General features: G+C 45.1%; 1 protein-coding gene across 5 annotated transcripts in view; it reads left to right on the plus strand.

Annotated features, from left to right (window-relative positions):
- Positions 1-13404, plus strand: part of LOC115191833 (teneurin-3) — a 109708-nt gene extending 96304 nt beyond the window's left edge. For all 5 annotated transcript variants that reach the window (XM_029749781.1, XM_029749783.1, XM_029749782.1 and 2 more), the window contains 7 exons: positions 3033-3258; positions 3470-3798; positions 4567-5075; positions 5321-5600; positions 5766-6033; positions 6644-6774; positions 8061-13404. In XM_029749781.1, coding sequence (XP_029605641.1) covers positions 3033-3258; positions 3470-3798; positions 4567-5075; positions 5321-5600; positions 5766-6033; positions 6644-6774; positions 8061-8816 — 2499 coding nt within the window. In that variant the 3' untranslated portion in view covers positions 8817-13404. The remainder of the gene's footprint in view (positions 1-3032; positions 3259-3469; positions 3799-4566; positions 5076-5320; positions 5601-5765; positions 6034-6643; positions 6775-8060) is intronic.
- The last annotated feature ends 1826 nt before the right edge of the window (positions 13405-15230 follow it).

Below are 15230 nucleotides of genomic sequence, written 5' to 3' on the forward strand. Positions count from 1 at the left end.
AGATAAAACAGACATTGTTTGTGGATGTTAGTGTACAGAGCGATGGCTTAAGAGGGACTAGTGAAGACCAGAGTTCTGGAAACGAGACCCGGGGGAGAGGAGGAGGCTGGAGCCGGGGTTTAGACAGCATGGGGAGGCCACAGGGACACAACACAGAGGGAACACAGAGGGATAGAAAGATGGAGAGTACAGAAGGAGAGAGAGATAGAGAAGAAATAGAGAGAGTGATAGAGGGTGGGACAGAGAGAGAGAGGGTGGGACACAGAGAGAGAGGGTGGGACAGAGAGAGAGAGAGAGAGAGAAAGAGTGGGACACAGAGAGAGAGAGAGAGAGTGATAGAGGGTGGGACAGAGAAAGAGAGTGATAGAGGGGTGGGACAGAGAGAGGGAGAGAGAGAGAGGAGGGAGAGAGGGAGAGGGAGAGAGAGAGAGAGGGAGAGAGAGAGGGAGAGGAGGAGAGGAGAGGGAGAGAGAGGAGAGAGAGAGAGAGGAGAGAGGGAGGAGAGAGGGAGCGAGGGAGAGAGGAGAGGGAGAGAGGGAGAGAGGGAGAGAGAGAGGAGAGAGAGAGGAGAGAGAGGAGAGAGGAGAGGAGAGAGAGGTGACGAGAGAAGCGAGAGAGGGATGGAGAGGAGATGAGAGAGAGGGAGAGAGAATGAGATAGAGATGAGAGAGAGAGAGAGGAGAGGAGAGAGAGAGAGGACGAGAGAGAGAGAGAGAGGAAGAGAGAGAGAGAGAGAGAGAGAGAGAGAGAGAGAGAGAGGGTGGGAGAGAGAGAGAGAGAGATCCCAAGCTGATTCCCCAGAGTAGCAGAAACTTTTCTCCGTTCTCACTTCCAGGACAAACTGTAGAGACGATCAGAGGTTATGTTTACATAATGACAAATAAACTACACTGAACAAAAATATAAACGCAACATGTAAAGTATTGGTCCCATGTTTCATCAGCTGAAATAAAAGATCCCAGAAATGTTGTCCCACAACACAATGCCACAGATGTCTTAAGTTTTGCGGGAGCGTGCAATTGGCATGCTCACTGCAGGAATATCCACCAGAGCTGTTGCCAGGGAATTGAATGTTCACTTCTCTACCATAAGCCTCCTCTAACGTTGTTTTAGAGACTTTGGCAGTACATCCAACCGGCCTCACAAACGCAGACCATGTGTATGGCGTCGTGTGGGCGAGCGGTTTGCTGATGTCAACGTTGTGAACAGAGTGCCCCATGGTGGCGGTGGGGTTATGATATGGGCAGACATAAACTAGATACAATGAACACAATTGCATTTTATCAATTTGAATGCACAGAGATACCGTGATGAGATCCTGAGGGCCATTGTTGCACCATTCATCCGTCACCATCACCTCATGTTTCAGCATGATAATGCACGGCCCCATGTCGCAAGGATCTGTACACAATTCCTGGAAGCTGAAAATGTCCCAGTTCTTCCATGGCCTGCATACTCACCAGACATGTGGGACAACATTCCACAGGCCACAGCCAACAGCCTGATCAACTCTATGAGAAGGAGATATGTCGCGCTGCATGAGGCAAATGGTGGTCACACCAGATACTGACTGGTTTTCTGATCTACGACCAAACATAATTCTTTTGAAGGTATCTGTGACCAACATATGCATATTTTTATTCCCAGTCATGTAAAATCCATAGATTAGGGCCTGATAAATTTATTTTAATTGACTGATTTCCTTATATGAACTGTAACTCATTGAAATCTTTCAGTTCAGTATAAGTTTGAAACAGGGCTGAAAAGTGTGTGTGTGTACACGTGCATGCCTTTGTCTGTTCGCTCATTAAATATGTATGGTTTCCCCCAACACCTTCCTTCCCACCCGGCCGTCGTCTGCCTGCCTGCACACACACACACACACAAACACACACACACACAACAACACACACACCACCCACCCACCCTGGGGTTCGCCTGCCAGCCAAGAACTCTGGTAGAGTGACCAGCAAGTGAAATATCCCCGGCCAAACATATGTTGCCACAGTAGCCACACACACACACATAGACACACACATACAGAGAAACAGACAGACAAACATACACATGGACACAAACACAGTGCCTGGGGAGCTTGTGTAATGTCTGTCCATGTATGACAGACAAGGAGAAGGATCCTCCAGGCAGACTCCCTCTGTAGAGAGAGAGAGAGAGAGAGAGAGAGATACAAACAAACCGACACAGTCAAAGATGCATATCTGAATCCTGGAGGGACTGGAGTGAAGTTGTTGAAGTTATTGACTCACTAAGGTGCACTCTGCTCATCTATTCTGAGCCGTACCTCCCTACTTCCTACTTATGGGTCTCATTCTTCAGTAAAAAATGTTGTTGTTGAAATTACGACCAACCATCCGCTAACTAGCATAACGACTGCGTCCCAAATGGCAGCCGATTCCCTATGTAGTGCAGTACTTTTAGCCACAGCCCCATGGGCCCTGGTCAAAAGTATTGCACTACATAGGGAACAGGGTGCCATTTCACTTCCACTCTCCCCCCCGCCGCTATGCAAAGTAGCTAATTACCTGCTGTTTGGCTAAGTGATTGTGACTTCCGCTGGTGCCTACCTTTATGAGATTAGTAGGTAGACCCTACGCTACTTCACACACACACACACACACACACACACACGGGAGGAGAAGAAAGGAGAGGAGTGCTAGCAAATGCCAATAATTACGGAACACTTTAGAATTAATGCAGTGGAGTGCATTTAACAGAGTTCTGCATTTAGAGACTGGGAGGGAGGGAGGGAGGGAGGGAGGGAGGGAGGGAGGGAGGTCAAGGATAACTCAATTAAAAGAGAGAATCTTTCAGGAGATGGAATGTTAATTCCTGGTTTAGCGCTCCATTTGAATTTGTAATGTACATTAGAGTTAATTAATTCTTATTTCTCTCTCTTTCTTTTCTCCCATTCCTCTCCCATCCCTCATTCTCCTTTCTTCTTCTCTCCTCCTTTTCTCCCCCATCGCCCATTCCTCTCCCTCCTCCCTCCATCTCCGTCCTCCTCCCTCCAGTCCATGGTGCTCCTGCTCCACAGCCAGCGTCAGTACATCTTTGACTACGACCTGTTGGACCGCCTGTCTGCTGTCACCATGCCTTCGGTGGCCCGTCACACCATGCAGACCATCCGCTCCCTGGGCTACTATCGCAACATTTACAACCCACCGGAGAGCAACGCCTCGGTCACCGTCGACTACAGCGAAGACGGACAGCTCCTCAGAGTGGCCCACCTAGGGACAGGTTAGACAACTGTCAGAGCTGCTATGGTTGTGTTATGTGTTGAGTGTGTCTAACGTCCTTGTACATTTTTTATTTTTTATTATCACAAAAAAATAACATTTTCAGAAAGTTTAGGAAAACTTCCCAAAAACTGTATTGCCATTCAACAAATATTGCTAGCAATTGATGTTGGTGTTGTACACAGAATAACCATCCACTTCTACATCAACAGGTCGAAGAATTCTTTACAAGTACCGACGACAGAACAAAATGGCGGAGATCTTGTATGATTCTACGAGGGTTAGCTTCACCTACGATGAGACAGCCGGTGTGCTGAAGACGGTGAACCTTCAGAGTGAAGGGTTCATCTGTTCCATCCGGTACCGGCAAATTGGACCGTTGGTGGACCGGCAGATCTTCCGGTTCAGTGAGGACGGCATGGTGAACGCACGGTTTGATTATACCTACGACAACAGCTTCCGGGTCACCAGCATGCAGGCTGTCATCAACGAGACGCCGCTGCCCATCGACCTGTACCAGTTTGACGACATCTCCGGGAAGGTGAGTTTCTTCAATCACGTCTAAAACCTTTTTTACATTTTTATTTTGCTACCCCTTTTTCTCCCCAATTTCGTGGTATCCAATTGGTAGTTACAGTCTTGTCTCGTTGCTGCAACTCCTGTACGGACTCGGGTGAGGCGAAGGTCGAGAGCCGTGCATCCTCCGAAACACAACCCAACTAAGCCGCACTGCTTCTTGACACACTGCCCACTTAACCCGGAAGCCAGCCGCACCAATGTGTCGGAAGAAACACTGTACACCTGGCGACCGTGTCAGCGTGCACTGCGCCCGGCCTGCCACAGGAGTCGCAAGTGCGCGATTGGACAAGGACAACCCTGCCGGCCAAACCCTCCCCTAACCTGGACGACACTGGGCCACCCCATGGGTCTCCCGGTCGCGGCCGGCTGCGACAGAGCCTGGACTCAAACCCAGAATCTCTAGTGGCACAGCTAGAACTGCGATGCAGTGTCTTAGACCACTGTGCCACTCAGGAGGCCCAGCTAAAACCTTTTAAAACTTTTCTGATGGAGTAAGACATTCATAAGTTACATCGCTCAAGAATCAATGTCTATATTTAATTCATTTAAAAGTCCAAAAATGTATGTAACAATCCCAAATGGCCCCTTTAATCAATGATTTAATTGTTATTTTAGACATCATTTTATTTATATATTTTATCGCTTTTTTTTCTCTCACACATTTCATTATTTTACTAAAAGTGTGTTTGTGATTTAAATGCTCTTTAATTAAATAAAGTTTGATTTGAAGGTGGAACAATTCGGAAAGTTTGGTGTTATCTACTACGACATCAACCAGATCATCTCCACGGCTGTCATGACCTACACCAAGCACTTCGACGTCCACGGACGGATCAAGGAGATCCAGTACGAGATTTTCAGATCCCTCATGTACTGGATCACCATCCAATATGACAACATGGGCCGGGTGACCAAACGCGAGATCAAGATCGGACCATTTGCCAACACGACCAAGTATGGCTACGAGTACGACGTGGACGGTCAGCTCCAGACGGTCTACCTCAACGAGAAGATGATGTGGCGCTACAACTACGACCTGAACGGCAACCTCCACCTGCTCAACCCGGGTAACAGCGCCCGGCTCACTCCGCTACGCTACGACCTCCGAGACCGCATCACACGGCTCGGGGACGTCCAGTACCGGTTGGACGATGACGGGTTCCTGAGACAGAGAGGAGCTGAGATCTTTGAGTACAACTCCAAGGGCCTTCTAGAACGCGTCTACAGCAAAGGCAACAGGTTAGTTGGACGATTGGTGACCTTACCTGACTGTACCATCCATACCCCACTGTAAACATACACCCAACTTGGATTTAATTTGTATTGTGTTGTTTGCTGATAATTATTGTATGTTTTAAATGTCTAAATTGTTTCAAATAATTCATCCTTCACTGCTATTAATACTCTTTAATGTTTCCTAATTGAAAAATCTCTCTCCTCTCCCTCTCTCCCTCTCTCTCTCTCTCCCTCCCTTCCCCCAACAGTTGGACCATCCAGTACCGCTACGACGGGTTGGGCCGCCGTGTGGCCTCCAGAACCAGCCTGGGCCAGCACCTGCAGTTCTTCTATGCAGACCTGAACTACCCGACCAGGATCACTCACGTCTACAACCACAGCAGCTCAGAGATCACATCTCTCTACTACGACCTGCAGGGACACCTCTTTGCCATGGAGATCAGTAGCGGAGAGGAGTTCTATATCGCCTGTGACAACACCGGAACCCCTCTAGCAGTGTTCAGTAGTAATGGGCTTCTTCTGAAGCAGGTAAGGTTTCAGACCAGTTGGAAAGGCCTCATGTACAGTCCCCGATCCTCTATGTGTTGTTAGTTGGATGAAATAAAATAAAAGTTAGTCTAAATCTAAAAGTATCTATATCTACATATCCAGCGAGGTGCTAGTTATTCAATGTATTTCATGATTCTTTTCTAGGTGCAGTACACAGCCTATGGCGAGGTCTACTTTGACTCCAACCCTGACTTTGTCCTGGTGATCGGCTTCCACGGGGGTCTCTACGATCCCTTGACGCGCCTGCTGCATTTCGGGGACCGGGACTATGACATCCCGGCGGGGCGCTGGACCACCCCAGACATCGGGACGTGGACAAGAGTCGGGAAAGACCCGGCGCCGTTCAACCTGTACATGTTCCGGAACAACAACCCTGTCAGCAAAGTTCACGAGGTCAAGGAGTACGTCACAGGTGGGAAACGGTGAATTCACTCTAGTTGACTGCTTATAGCTTATGTAAGACATAAACCTTCTAGATGGTTCATAGAAGAACGAGTATGTCACAAATGGAGTACATCACAGATAAGAGACTGTGATGCGACCTATAATGCACTCTGATTTACTCCCTATAGCTTAGCCAAGCAGATACAAACCAATGTACTGCAATGCACAGAACCATGGTCTCATTATATTTGTCTGGCAACTTGCCATGTAGAACGGTAAGGCCTGTTATGGCAATACAGTAGGGACATGTTGTCATTGCATGATGACCATAGATAAACAGTCTATTGTGAATAGCCTATTAGTATGAATATTTTATGGCTGTGAACTTTAGTAATTGTCTAGCGGTGGCATATTACCTCATTGCTATGCATCACAATGATATTGCTATTGTTTTCAGCAGTTACCCTTTCCACATGATTATAGTTCTGGCTAAACATGAAAGGTATGACTCGAAATGACTATTTTCCCCTCGGGACAATACAGTTTGTCCTATCCTAATCTGAAACATTGGGACATAATTTGCCTCAGGGGCCTATTCTCTCATGGTCACAATTTAATTCACTTTTCCATGGTTACAGATGTCAATATCTGGCTGGTGACGTTTGGGTTCCACCTTCACAACGCCATCCCCGGGTTCCCCATCCCCAAGTTCGACCTCACACAGCCGTCACTGGAGATGAAGAAGAGCCAGCTCTGGGACGACCTGCCGGTATGTAGTATCCCTCCGCCTTCCTACCTCCCTCCACCCATCCATCCTCCCCTATCCCTCCCTTCCGCTTACTTTATCTATATCGCCGCTATTGTACTATCCACCTCTCTCTAGGGTTAATTTACCCTCTATCTCCACCGTCATATCCCTCCACCTCATTCTGGTTTATTACAACATTCCGGTAAGACGTATGCCTCCGCCTTCCTCCCTCTAGTCTAGTTTATTTACCCTATCTCTACTGTCATATCCCTCCACCTCTCTCTGGGGTTTATTAACCTTAGCTTGCTATCTCCACTCTCATTTCCGTACTGTGGTTGTACTGAGAAACTGAAACTACGACCACAATCTCACAGCACAGCACAGCTGGCTGAAAGACCGACCAACCCACCGTGCTGATTTACCTTGTTAAGACGCACCGCCAGTGAAGAAGAGACAAACAACGTTCAGGGTGGTCCACAGTTCACCCATGGCTACAAAGTACAGAGAAATCACAGACACACACACACACACACACACACACACACACACACACACCAATTATACCGCAGCTGAATCATCCTCCAGTTTGTCTTTAAATAAAGTCATTATACACACGTATTTGAAGTGCAAATGAGTCCCTTATTGGTTTAACTACGTTGCCATGACTGTCGCTTCTTCTTCTTCTTCTCTCTGTGTGAAATTAACAAGCTGTGCTGTGGCTCCTCACAAACCCAACAATCCCATATTTCTTTTAAAAAACGAAGCGTTGATCTGAAAAAATACTTTTTTGTTGTCGTTGCAATTGGGGTTTTTCTCATAACAAACTAACAAAGTTCTCCCTGTGATCCTTTTTCTTGCTAAAACAATATTCCGTGTTTTGTCTCCATATAAATTGGACATTTCTAGAAGAAAGGGAACCTTTGAATGACTGAAGCTGGAACACTTCTTCACCATGTCAATCTGGGATTGGTTTCATATTGTCCCTTGTTTTTTGGAGAATAACTTTGTTTTTATTGAGAACACAGTACTAGGGGAATAGCCACCCACTGGGCACAGATGTCAATTCAACATCTATTCTACATTGATTCAATGTAATTTCATTGAAATGACATGGAAACAACGTGGATTTAACCACAGTGTGCCCAGTGGGTAAAGAAACACAACAGGCTTTACAAACTGAACAATCCCATAGAAGTGTCTGTTAAGGAGAGAGAGTTCTGATTTGATATCTGTGTAACTTAGACGTTTCTCTCTTTCCTCACTCTCTTCTCCCCCTTCTCTGACTCCTCCCTCTTTCCTTCCATCAGTCCATCTCGGGGGTGCAACAGGAAGTTACCCGGCAAGCCAAGGCTTTCCTGTCCTTCGAGAGGATGCCGGAGATCCAGCTGAGCCGCCGGCACTCCAACCGGGAGAAACCCTGGCTGTGGTTCGCCACCGCCAAGTCGCTGATCGGTAAGGGTGTTATGTTGGCGGTGACGCAGGGCCGTGTGGTCACCAACACTCTGAATATCGCCAACGAGGACTGCATCAAGGTCGCCGCCGTCCTCAACAATGCGTTCTACCTCGAGGACCTACACTTCACGGTGGAGGGACGCGACACGCACTACTTCATCAAGACCAGCCTCCCGGAGAGCGACCTGGGAGCGCTGAGGCTGACAAGCGGGAGGAAGTCGCTGGAGAACGGAGTCAACGTGACTGTGTCCCAGTCCACCACCGTGGTGAACGGCAGGACTCGGCGCTTCGCCGACGTGGAGCTGCAGTACGGCGCATTGGCGCTCCACGTGCGTTACGGCATGACTCTGGACGAGGAGAAGGCGCGTGTTCTGGAGCAGGCCAGGCAGAAGGCGTTGGCGAGCGCCTGGTCCAGGGAGCAACAACGGGTTAGGGAGGGGGAGGAGGGGGTGAGGCTGTGGACGGAGGGGGAGAAGAGGCAGCTGCTGAGCGGAGGGAAGGTGCTGGGCTACGATGGGTACTACGTCCTCTCCATAGAGCAGTACCCCGAGCTAGCAGACTCCGCTAACAACATCCAGTTCCTCAGGCAGAGCGAAATAGGGAAGAGGTAACAGACAGAATCCTCGGCACTGGCCGCCAAAGAGACTACCCCCTCCAAATCCTGCCCCCCAACCTCCCTCGCCTCCCCCATTTTCTCTAAAAAGGGGGAGGGTCCAGGCTAGTGCTGTGTTTAGCGCCGCCTAGCTGAAACAAACACAGTAAAATGTAGAAATATCTCAAACTGAACTAAACCTAATACTACCACTGTGGGGCCTGAAAATCAAACAAAGCGGCTCCAACCGACGCAGATGTTTGTCCCGTGCTATACAGCGTTGAATGGACTGTGGACTCTCTTGAAAAGAGAGGGAAAAAAAGTCAGAACTCTCGGTTTTGTGAAAGGAAAAAAAAGGTTTTTGTTTTTTAAATCGACTTCCTGCTATTTGCTTTCGGAAAAAAATATTTTAAAAAGGAAGAAAAAATGTGTTTACATATACGCATACCACTGCAACACGTCTGGACTAATAGAAAAAAAGCCTTCTGGTTTCTTACAAAGGACAACGTCTATAATCTGATTCTACATCCTGACGACTGACCTTTGATTGACCTTTGCGTACTGAAAAAGGTAGTGTTGTTGTTCGCAGTAGGACCATGGGTCTCTAATGGTGGCATCAAGACAGTCAAAACCACTTGTTGAAATCACTTGCTTGTTCTCCTGCTTTTCTTTCTAAAAGGGACAAAACAGCTCCCACCAAGTGACTTCTTTACCAATACTAGATCAAAGTGGGACGTTTTGGGAATCGGGAGGGGGTGTGTGTGTGTGTGTGTGTGTGTACAATGGAGACAATTTGTGTGTGTGTGTGTGTGTGTATGGAGGAAGTTAATCAATTAAATGAAATGAAAGAATCATATCCAACCAATCTTTTGAAAAACAATGTGAGACAGTATCTTTATGGATTTTTTTATTAAGATGAAAAATTCCAAACTTATCCGTACATCAATATTAGCCTCTTAGAGAAAGTAATTTATGTACAGTGTTTATACATAAAAAAATAAAATCGTAAAAATATGAAGATTTTTTTTTCCTTCGTCATACGTTACTGTTTATACTCTTCATTAAGTTTTCAATATTTTATCCTATTATAATTGCTGGTAATGCTTATTGAAATAACATATAAAAAATCAACCCTACTGTATTATTGATTTCTGCATTGAGAATATTCCAAGTAGGGTTTTTAATTTTCTTGCCTTCATTGATCAGATTCCCTGATATCTGAGACGAAACCACGTTTTGTTTTGGCACTTATATTTTTTTATTAGACAAGTGTCAGTTGAATGGTCGATGTCAGTCAGACAACCATATGTCTTAGGAAATACTAGACTACTACTATCAAGAGCTGGAGAAGAGCTTGGCTGTGCGGTACGGTAGTATATCCTACCTTGTGGAAATAGCCTTTCAACCTTAAGTCCTTTTGAGTAGGACACAAGGAAGGGCCGCTTGTCCTTCTTCAGCTAGAGGGTTTGAAAACAAAAACCTCTTGGTTGTCTTACCTAGATATTATTTCTGCCTTTCCTATAACAAAACCATGCTGTTTCTTAGATCTTAGCTCAAACGAGAAGGCTTCTCATAATCACTATTAAGGATGGAAAATTCCAGAAACTTGGAAGATCCAATTGGGACTTATGAAAAACCTGGTAATTTTGGGATCATTTCCAGAATTTTCCAGTCCTAACCACTATAGCTCTTTGCTCTTTTTCTACCTAGTTTAGGAAGAGCTTAACTCATCAATCAAATGTATTTATAAAGGACCTTCTTACATCAGCTGATGTCACAAAGTGCTGTACAGAAACCCAGCCTAAAACCCCAAACAGCAAGCAATGCAGGTGTAGAAGCACGGTGGCTAGGAAAAACTCATGTTCCTTGTACCAGCACAGAGAGCACAGGTAGGGCTGCAGCAGTGACGACTGAACAGAACCAAATACGAGCCTCTTGACTTGAACAGATACGACACCACCATAATCCAAGGGACCATGTAACATCATGCTCGTAAATGTATTCCTCCAACTTCACTTCTTTTATCCTAAACATGGCTAAAATCAAGTGCAAACACAATCACATCAAACGGTTCATTAGATAGAGCAAAGGGCAGAGTTTAGCTCAAGTTCCGGAGGGGAAAAGAGCGAGAGAATAAATCTGGGAAAAGCCTACAAACGGCTCTATGTGCACTCTGGGTAATTTTTCCCGACATAACCTAAATGGCTAGTGAGTGTAATGTAAAGGAGTTGCCAGGGTGATGAACATGACATCAGCACTATGAACTAACTCTCCCTACTCATCTCTCTGCCTGAGGGGGATAACACACATATTCACCCACAGAAAGAGAAAGAAAAGTTTTTTTAACACCAAACTATGACCATTTCAAAGATTTTAGTTGTTGTGATGTTCTGAACCACACTTGAGGAAACGTTGCCAGTCACACGAACTCTACATCCCCAGGAGCCAAACCCAAACGCGTTTTTCGTCAGGATGTTGTTCTGGAGGCAGCTCTGCAGAGTGGTCACTAGCTGGCACAGCCACAAAGTCATAACATTAACACTAACCTTAACCACACTACTAACCCTAATGCCTAATCCTATCCTTGAATTAAGACCAAAAATCTAATTTTAGTTTCCAATATAGCCAACGTTGACTTTCCAGCTGTCCTAAGGGTAAATCGCTCAGTTCTGCCTCTAGGACAAGACTCATGAAAATAAGCGTCAACCTGCTACCCAAACAGAAGATTACAACACCCTTTCTCAAATGTTTCTCATGTTTCCCTGTTGCTTTTTCAGTCAATGTGACCGCCCCATACAGTGGTTCAAATCTGTTTCTTTTGTAAACAGTTTGTAAAAAAGACATAGCGAATGAGAAAGTATTGTTTTTTTGCTTTATGATTCTTTACATATATATCAATCACTGAATTGTATTGCCTAGCTTATTTTTCTATTCATATGTGTGACAAGGTGGACAGAAGATGGAAGGACTTATACTGCCAGGTTGTTTGTGTGTTGATTTGACTATGTTGTTGTCAGATTTTCTCTGGTGTTATTGGTTGGTCTTGGTCTGTACCATGTGCCATTTATTCTGCAGGGGGAGTCAAAGTTGATCCTACCCCTGCTGTATCACATTGCTACTATGATGCCCCCCCCTCTCCCCCATCGTCAGCCGAAAGTGCAGTAGCCCAATCACATACAGTGGCTTAAGATCAGGACTCAACATACTGAGTTTTCCTTTTGACTTTGCTGATCTCTCAAAATTACACTTCCCCAAAATTAGACAAACATCCACTTTTAGTGCTGTTCTGTTTTACTAAGTAGAATGTTCCAGTCTAGCAATGTGTCAGACACCTCCTATTGGAGCGGACACACAAGTGCTAGAAGGAGGGGAGCATATGGTGTTTCGGGGGTTGAAAAAGGATCATCCCACAAACATGCAGGAAGCAATGTGTTCTGGGTATTGTTTGCATGCTTACAAAGTAAAACGCCCTCCATCCGTCCAGTCATTGTTTCCCATCCATGTTAGAACAGACATTTACATATCTACATGGTCAAATGCTTCTGTATTATATTGCACTACAATGTAACAGCGTTATTGCTTAATGTTTAGTCCATATAATAACCTTAAAGTGCTGGTCGATGCCAGGTCATAACCTTGATGTCTGGGCTCCAGGTAGAAGCTTCCCCTTAGGCACAGATCTAGGATCAGCCTCCAACTCCAATCCTACTTAACCATTAGGGGGTAAAACACAAAACTGGCCTTAGATCAGTGTCTCTAAAGGCATCATACCTACCTTCCGCTTTGTCTGAAGATGGTGATTAGGTAGAGGAATTTCCTTTCTCAAAGAACTTCCTGACTTTAGCAGGAGAGGCTCATGGGATTGGTACCACTGCTGACCGTAACGCTGAGTCAAGCACCAGCGTCGCTATAAATATCATATTACCGCCATTTTGGAGAATGATGTCTATAGTGATGTCACCACTAGCACCACCACAGCCACCTCTCTCACCCTATCACAAAAAAACACATCTGTTCTGCGGTGTCACAGTTTACAGACCTGAAGGGACAGCAAACACGGCAACGTTGAGACAACGTCGTGTGGTGGTTGTGTGTTAGCTGGGAGTCTTCTATATTGTGTGGTGATGAGAAATTGAGCAAAGAAAATGTGTACTTTTATTTTTGTTAAGACCATGTTGTCCAGGGTCACAGGTTAGCTGATGTTTTGGGTTTGGAGATTGAGAGAATTTGATAAAGATTTTTCTATGTATTTTGTCATTTGTTTTCGTTCTCAGAAAATGAAACAGATGGGCGAAAAGTGATTTTAATTGTTCAGTCAGTCCTCTCTTTGTAAAGAAGGTACAACATATCTTTTTAATTTATTCAGAGATTTGTTCATTTTTTTTCTTTCTTTCAATCTACATCCTCCGCGAAAGTTTCATCATAATTATATTGTTTTTATATAAACAAACATTGCTGTTTTAGAGTGCAATTAAAGTGCAATTTTAATGTAAGTTCCGAAAGGTCATTTCCGGGGATGCAATCCCTTTTATCTCCCAGATGTTAAAGATCCAACAGAGATCAATCATGATAACAATAAAACATGTCATACTGTGAAGGTTTCTGAAGCTCGGCTTGAACTGCTCTTTATTTACTCTCAACGTACTGGATCCACACACGCACGCGCACCTATCCCACTCTAATCCTCATGTTTGCTTTTAGCACCTGCTAAAAGTCCCTTTTAATTCAACAGATGCAAATGCTTGCTCCATAATCCCCATCCCTATTACCGAACATGATGGGCCGAACGGATCAACCTATCCAACTGTATTTATTGTAGGAAGATAGAAATCCCTCATCTCCTTTATTATATCTCTTTGAAAGATGCTTTCAAAAAGAGAATTACTGTATGATAGCGTAAACATAATACATAAAGGTATGGCCATAGAAAGAAATAAAAAAGCCTAGTGTATCTGACCTGTTCATTGGTTACATTATAAAGGCTTGGGATACACGGTGTGTGTTCAATTTTAACATACTCAGAACATGAAATACACATACACTGGCCAGTTTATTAGGTACACCCGTCTAGTAACCCTTTGCGTTCAAACATCGCTCAATTGGTGTCAAGGGACCTAACGTGTGCCGGGAAAACCTTCCCCACACCATTACAACACACCAGGGCCAGGGTTTTGTTTTTCCACTCCTCCGTTGTGCAGGGTTGGTGATCGCGTGCCCGCAGGAGCCTCCACTTTGTGTTTTTAGCTGATATGAGTGGAATCCGGTGTGGTCATCTGCTGCAATACGCCATCCGAGACAAGGACCGGCGAGTTGTGCGTTTCGAGATGCCGTTCTGCCCACCACTGTTGTACTGCACGGTTACAGTATTTGCCTGTTCGTGGCCCGCCTGTTAGCTTGCCATTCTCCTTCCACCTCTCTCATCAACAAGCAGTGGATGTTTTTTGTTTGCCGCACCATTCTCTGTTTTAAAAACAAAACCTAGACAGTGTCGTGCATGAAGAGCCCAGGAAGCCGGACGTTTCTGAGGTAGTGGAACCGGCGTGCCTGGTTTATATAGCAAGCCACGGTCACGTGACTCAATGTCTGTAGGAGTGAACCATTTTAATGAACAGGATGGTGTACCTAATAAACTGGCACGTCAGTGTGTATATATTCATCAGTGTTATATAATTTACTGTTGGTTGCAAATTTATTTCTAGTGTTGGTGGTACCACTGAGACAAAGTTCTTTCTCGATTGGGGAACGTGCATAAAGATGGCAGAACTCAGATTTGACGTCACAGTTTTGGCACTATCCACGGAGTTGTTAACTACAGCGTGTAATATGGTTCAATGTGCCAATTAATCAACACAGTTTTATCAATTTGGGGGTGTTGAAGCTGAAATTTCAGTTATGCATGCTGTGTTAATACCGTACAAAAAAAATCATAACAGAGAGCAATGTACAGTACGGTGAACTTAGCAGAACTTGTAAGTGCATGGGGGCCGCCATCTTTTATGCACCTCCGCTATTGCCTAAAAAGTCCTCTTCTGATTTTGAAAAACCAAAAATTGAGCAGGTGAAGCCAACCTAATGATGAGATTCCACCATATTGTTTTCACCTGTCAAGTCTTTTTCAATCAGTGCAGATGAACTGAAGATGGGTGAAGAGGACATACTTTTAAGCAATTGAGCAGTGTCTATTTATATGCATGATCTCCACCTAATCCTAAGCAAATGCATATACAAAGGTTTTATAAATGAGGCCCCTGGTGTGTGTGCATTCTCCAACTGACCAGCAACATTCACTGAGGAAATAAGTTCCCAGGACAAGCAACAACCTGCGGAGAGCCTGGGGTGCGTTCAGCAGGACAGAACGTTTTGAAACGTTCAGATAGACAAATGCTATGTTGAGCAAATATGCGTCTCTTACATGTAGAATGAAAGGAATCAC

Source organism: Salmo trutta, chromosome 4 (assembly GCF_901001165.1).
Source record: "Salmo trutta chromosome 4, fSalTru1.1, whole genome shotgun sequence".
NCBI classification, from domain to species: Eukaryota; Metazoa; Chordata; class Actinopteri; order Salmoniformes; family Salmonidae; genus Salmo; species Salmo trutta.